This window comes from Peromyscus eremicus, chromosome 5 (genome assembly GCF_949786415.1).
Source record: "Peromyscus eremicus chromosome 5, PerEre_H2_v1, whole genome shotgun sequence".
Classification (NCBI taxonomy): domain Eukaryota; kingdom Metazoa; phylum Chordata; class Mammalia; order Rodentia; family Cricetidae; genus Peromyscus; species Peromyscus eremicus.
The window spans coordinates 124187085-124193506 of NC_081420.1; the positions used below are offsets into that span (position 1 = coordinate 124187085).

A 6422-nucleotide genomic window follows, 5' to 3' on the forward strand; every position below is an offset into this window, starting at 1 on the left:
CGTGATGTCACCGGCCGGCAGTGAAAGCGGGCCGCGATTGGCTGTCTCCACCGCGGAGGCGGGACCTCAGCCGCGGGGCGCGCGCGCCCCAGGGAGGCGTTGACCAGGGTAGAGCGGGAAGAGGCGTGGCCCCGCGCGGAAGGCCGTTGGCAGCCTGGTCCCACCCCGGATGTTCTGCGTCACGGAGCGGGCAGCAGCGATTGGCCGGAGTGGCGCGGCGCCGCGGGAGGGGCGGAAGGTTCTGGAGGGCTGGCGGGATCTGGAAGCTTCCGCCGGACGGGTATATAGAGTCCGGGACAGGGCAGCTGCGGAGCCGGAGGCGGCGACAGCTGGGCGGCGGTGGCCATGGGCAAGGACTATTACCAGACGCTGGGCTTGGCCCGCGGCGCGTCCGACGACGAGATCAAGCGAGCCTACCGCCGCCAGGCGCTGCGCTACCACCCCGACAAGAACAAGGAGCCGGGCGCCGAGGAGAAGTTCAAGGAGATCGCCGAGGCCTACGACGTGCTCAGCGACCCGCGCAAGCGCGAGATTTTCGACCGCTACGGAGAGGAAGGTACGCGTGCGCGCGGCCGGGGGTGGCCCGCCGTTTGACAGGCGGGGAAACCGAGGCACTCGAGGCCTCGGCCAGGTATAGACGGCCCGGCGGCCTTGCCGCCTCCGCCCTCTGATCGGCGGCCTCCGACGGGAGGAGGAGCTTTGGGCGCGCCGCTCGCACAGAAGCTTCTAGCACGTCTGTCGCAGCCCCTCCCGGCCGGCCGCCTGCACGGCGCCGGAACGCTGCAGACGGAGGGCGGCGGTCGCCATCGCCAAGGGTGTGAGAATTTGAAAATTGCCCGAGTGTTTCGTTTCTCTTGCCCCGCTAGCCCGCAAGCCCAGTGCTTAACCCGGAGTTGAGCCTTTCTGGTTGCAGCGCGGAGGAACTTATTTGTAAGGTGTTGTGCATGGCTGGGAGGACGGGGCAGTCAGGTAGACCTGGCGGCACCCACCGCTGGAGGCCTTACTCCTGGTGTTACGAAGTGAAGGGGAGGGATGTGTTTCCTGCTCCCGCTGCCATTGGCAGTTAAAGACTTGGGGTTAGTTCTCACCTACTGGAAACAAGCTTTAAAAATGTAGATATAACCGCTCCCACTGCGGTTCCCGGGGCTTTTTTACTAAAAGCAAAACTTGTTGAGCCGGGTGCGGGAGCTCACACCCTCACTTTAGAGGCGGAAGCATTGTTGTGAATTTGCTGCAGATCTGAGCTACCGAAAGAACAGGACGTAGTGACAAGTCCAGCTCTGGGATGTCTGAGTCGGGAGGATTGCCTCGAGGCTAACCTTGGACTACTGAGCAAGCTCAGGTGCTATGTAGCACCACAGTGACACGTGCAGAATCTGATTCTTTTGAGACAGGATCTCTCTCTCACTGTGTAGTTCAGGTTTTTAGTTTTTTTAATTTATTTTTATTTCTATGTATATGAGAATATGTTTGCGTGTATGTATGTGCACCATGCACAAGCTTTGAGAGAAGAGGGTGTCGAATCCCCTGGACCTGGAGTTAGACAGTTGTCTGCTGCCATGTGGGAGGTGGTAATCGAACATGGTTCCTCTGCCAGAGGAGCAAGTGCTTTTAACTTCTGAGCCACTTCCAGCACCTTGTGCTGGAGCCTTGGCAGGTCTGGAACTTGCAGAGGTCAACCTGCTCCTGTCCTCAGCAGTGCTGGGATTCCAGGCATTCGGCACCATGCCGGCCTCTTTATTTTAAGGGTTTTATGTTTTATAAATGTTAATTTATTGCAGTGCTGGAAATGGAAACCAGGGGCCTTGACTCTCCTCCAGTGACCCTGACTTCTGATTTTGTTTTCCAGGCCTAAAGGGTGGTGGCCCCAGTGGTGGTAGCAGTGGTGGTGCTAATGGTACCTCTTTCAGCTACACATTCCATGGAGACCCTCATGCTATGTTTGCTGAGTTCTTTGGTGGCAGAAACCCCTTTGATACCTTTTTTGGGCAGCGCAACGGGGAGGAAGGCATGGACATCGATGACCCATTCTCTGCCTTCCCCATGGGCATGGGTGGCTTCCCCAATGTGAACTTTGCACGTGCCCGCCCTGCCCAAGAGCCCACCCGAAAGAAGCAAGATCCTCCAGTCACCCATGACCTCCGGGTCTCCCTTGAAGAGATCTACAGCGGCTGTACCAAGAAGATGAAAATCTCCCACAAGCGGCTGAACCCTGATGGAAAAAGCATTCGAAATGAAGATAAGATCCTGACCATCGAAGTGAAGAGGGGCTGGAAAGAAGGGACCAAAATCACCTTTCCCAAGGAAGGGGACCAGACCTCCAACAACATTCCAGCTGACATCGTCTTTGTTTTAAAGGACAAGCCACACAACATCTTCAAGAGAGATGGTTCCGATGTCATTTATCCAGCCAGGATTAGCCTTCGGGAGGTAAGGCGCTAGGTGGGAGGAATCATGAGAGGAGATGACTGCTATGAGGAGCAGTGGGGGAGACTGGCTGGGGCTCTGCTGTGCTAGCAGCGAGGGTAGATGTAGGGTGGGGTCTCAGCTGCACAGGTCTGGATGGCCTGGAGGAGTCCTGCTTCCTAAGCCAGCTTCCGTCTGACATAGTCCTTTTCCTTCCTAGGCTCTCTGTGGTTGCACTGTAAATGTCCCCACTCTGGACGGCAGGACCATCCCTGTTGTATTCAAAGATGTCATCAGGCCTGGCATGCGGCGGAAAGTTCCTGGAGAAGGCCTCCCTCTCCCCAAAACACCCGAGAAACGTGGGGACCTTGTTATCGAATTTGAAGTCATCTTCCCCGAAAGGATTCCCCTGACCTCCAGAACCGTCCTGGAGCAGGTTCTTCCCATATAGCCACCTGCATTCCCCAAGGACTGAGCCAGGGACTTCTCCAGAGCTGCAGATTTCCGGACCGTTCACTGGTTGCATACAGCGGGAGGGCCCAGGGAGGGCTTTTGCTCTGCCGAATGTTTTCCACAGAATATATTACAATCTTTCAAAGTCGCGCACTAGACTACAGTGATTTTTCGAGCGCTAGGCAGGCGGTGGGAAGAACAGCCCTCCTGAAATGGACCCACCCTCTGCACCCCAGCTCCTGACCAAGGGTGTGAGGCAGGCCTGCAACTGGACTCGCCCCCTGTGCTGTCCTTAGTTTCTGGCTGTCATGTGGCAGTGGCCCAGCATCTCTGTTGGCAGACCTGTGCACTAGTCAGTCTCCACTGTGTGAGAGGTTCTTGTTTTATTATGTATTTGTCCCACGCCTTGTTCCTCCTTCCCAGAAGAACCCTGTCTTGTCTTGGCTATCTCAAATTGAGACCAATTCAGTAGGACTGCCAGACCAGCAGCACAAGCAATACCTGGTTGCAGGACCACAGGGCCAGCCTCAGGTGAGCAAATCTCACTGCCACCTCCCTCTAGGTTTGGGACCTGGACAGCCAGGAGATCCCCTGGACCTCTGGCTCTGTTGAAGTCAGATGGCTGGCTTATGGCCACAGTATTTGTTAGTCGGTCGAAAGGTAGTCCTTGGCCGTACCTGGGACTTCTCAGGCCCAGGTGATTTTTTTTTGTGTGTGTAATGGACTCTGAACTCTCAAAAGGATCTAATCCTTTTGAATTTTGCACAGCCCTAGATATAATCCCTTTATATGAAGGGGTCTTTGCTTCTGATGAAAGGAGCACTGTGGAACGTCTGTAAATATGTTTTTATAATTCCATTCAAAGCTGGTGTGCACAGATGAAAGCAGTCCCTGTCAACTACTGCTGTCTGTCCAGGGCTGTGATGGAGTCAGACCTTGGGAGTGAAGGTGTCTGTTCTTTGAAGCTAGCCCGGTGCTCTGACATTCGATTCATTGTAAGTTGCCACTACCAACACGAGACCAAAGTGTGTGACTTGTCATTATGCAGTGTGACAGCATTAAAGACTGATGGTAAACCTCAGGGGAGCAGTCCTTGGACTCTGTTTGAGGGCTTTGCTGGGGGCGGGGGAGGCGTGGTGAGAGTCCTCATCTAAAGAAAACTGGTTCCCTTCCTGGAACATGTAGGTTTCCCCGTTCTGAACCCCAGCATCACTGGTAAAGGTTGGGGTGAGGGCCTGCCCTGAGCGCCTTTTCTGCCTTGCAAGGCTCTTGGCCACATCTGGGGACCACCAGAGCTAGTAACCACCAGGGCTAAAGATTAAAATACTATCTGCCCGAATCCCCACTGGCAACTAGGTAGGCCTGGCTAGACCAGAGCTAGGATGTTAGGCTAGCTGCTTGGAGGTAACCCAGGGTCTGTTCTGCCCTGTGGGAAGTTGGGGGGGGGGGACCCACTTCCTGTCCCAACTTTATGTGAGTATCCTAGGAACTTCAATCTCCTTAAAGAGCTGCATAAATTATAAAGCAGATGGGACATAGACTTACAGGAGTGTGTTGGTTTTGTTTCTGTGCTGTGGTGCTGGTAATGGAACCCAGGGTTTTGTCCTCTAAGCTAACTACAGCTACTGCATGCTGCAGACTGCTCAAAGGTAAAACTTGTTTTAAAAAAAAAACTGCCTGGCAGTGGTGGCGCACACCTTTAAATCTCAGTGCTCAGAGAGGCAGAGGCAGGCGGATCTCTGTGAGTTTGAGACCAGCCTGGTCTACAGAGCGAGTTCTAGGACAGCCAGGGCTACACAGTAAAATCCTGTCTCAGGAAAAAAATAACATTGCATAGACAGTCCATCCAAGAGCCAGATGTAAAGTCAGCTCTGAGAGGACTGAGCCAGTAAATAGAGAGTTCAAGGCCAGATGGGTTACAAAGAGCTAGGAATATGGCTAAGCTATAATAAGAATATTGGTCCAGCCTATGCAAATCTACCTAAAAGCGGCTTTTCTCTCCCCACCAAGACAAGTTAGTCCCAGTAAGAACAACCAAAGAGAATTCCAGAATGTTTTTTTTATTTCATAAAGTTAAAATAGCTCCTCTAGTTGCCCTAGCACATACCAGGTGCTCAATTACCACACATGCTGTGGCTGCAAACGTCCACCAAGAATGATACCTAAAGAGATGACCTGTCATGTGATCAACTTCTGCACATGTCCTTGGGAACTTGGTAGGGAAGTGGTGTTATACCCACAAAACAATGTCCACAGACATACCGTTTTAGAAACCCACAAATAGACTGGCCAGCAACCTAGGGAGAGGGAGATTCTCTGGGGAGCATATTGTTATTAAGGGACAGGGCACATGGATCAGCAGTACAAAGCACTGGTATGTGTGAGTGAGGCCCTGGGTTATATAGCCCTGTACCTCAGAGCCTTTGACATGGTCTAAGAGGGGAGCAGGGCACCAAAGACATAGAAACGTTTTTTTGTGCATTCAGTAGAGTTCCTGTGAAGGCTCAGTAGTTAACAGCACTTGCTCTTGTGTAGGGCCCTGGTTCAGTTCCAGCACCACGTGGTAGTTTGTATCCACCTATAACGCCAGTTCCAGGGGATCTGACACCCTCTTCTGGCTTCAGGCATCAAACATGCACAACTCATAAGATTGTGCCTGTGCTTATGTAAGCGCAGTTTCTGAGTTTTCAGTTTCATTTCTTGGCTGCCATTAGCACACTAGGAAACTGGAAAGGGCTCACAGAGATAACTTCACCCACCACCACCAAATGCTCTGTTTTCTCGGGGTTTCTGAGATGCTGCACAGAATGCTGCTATCTCTTTAAGGCTTTCCCCCTTCCTAGGGATAGCACAGCAGTAGAGCTGCTTCATTCTAAAAACTCTGTCTCTATCTCATTAGCTCCAGTTACTGGATGGCTTTTACCTCCAGCTCAAAGTTTTGCTTCCAGGTCTGAATTCCAGCTTGACCTTTTTCAAGCTGTATGATGTTGGACAAGGAAACTAACCTCATTATGCCAATGTTTCAGCTGTGAAATGGGTATAATAATAAGACCTTTTTCTGAGCATGGTGTCTTATATTGAGCTACTTGCAAAGTCAAAACCAGCCTCGGAAACTTAGGCCCTGTCTCAAAAAAGTAAAAAGAACTGGGTGTGGCACACACCTTTAATCCTGGCACTCAGAAGGAAGAGGCAGATCTCTTGAGTTTGAAGCCAGCCTGGTCTACATAGTGAGCTCCAAGACAGACAAGGCTACATATTAAGACTTTCTCAAACAACAACAACAAAAAATAAAAGTCAGGCTGGAAAGTTGTCTCAGTGGTCAAGAACCATAAATTTGTAGAAAGCCAGGGGCTGAGAGATGGCTCAGAGGTTAAGAGCATTGGCTGCTCTTCCAGAGGTCCTGAGTTCAATTCCCAGCAACCACATGGTGGCTCACAACCATCAGTAATGAGGTCTGGTGCCCTCTTCTGGTGTGCAGGGATACATGCAAGCAGAACACTATATACATAATAAATAAATCTTTAAAATATATATTAAAAAAAAATTTTGTGGAAAGCCCAAGT

General features: G+C 51.7%; 1 protein-coding gene across 2 annotated transcripts; it reads left to right on the plus strand.

Moving 5' to 3' along the window:
* Positions 1 to 182: 182 nt before the first annotated feature.
* Dnajb1 (DnaJ heat shock protein family (Hsp40) member B1) lies at positions 183 to 3940 on the plus strand. Of its 2 annotated transcripts, none has more exons than XM_059264362.1 (3): positions 183 to 556; positions 1850 to 2430; positions 2627 to 3940. In XM_059264362.1, exons 1-3 carry the CDS (start codon positions 346 to 348, stop codon positions 2855 to 2857), a joined length of 1023 nt encoding a protein of 340 aa, XP_059120345.1. In that variant the 5' UTR covers positions 183 to 345; the 3' UTR covers positions 2858 to 3940. The 2 variants fall into 2 exon arrangements, with proteins under 2 accessions (XP_059120345.1, XP_059120346.1); XM_059264363.1 differs by lacking the exon at positions 183 to 556 and adding an exon at positions 570 to 815.
* Positions 3941 to 6422: the final 2482 nt, after the last annotated feature.

Bases quoted from the DNA above. Each gene is read 5' to 3' on its own strand.
- Dnajb1 (XM_059264362.1), top strand. From the start codon at position 346: ATGGGCAAGGACTATTACCAGACGCTGGGCTTGGCCCGCGGCGCGTCC. The intron at 557-1,849 runs GTACGCGTGCGC...TTTGTTTTCCAG, and splicing joins CGACCGCTACGGAGAGGAAG to GCCTAAAGGGTGGTGGCCCC. The intron at 2,431-2,626 runs GTAAGGCGCTAG...TTTCCTTCCTAG, and splicing joins CCAGGATTAGCCTTCGGGAG to GCTCTCTGTGGTTGCACTGT.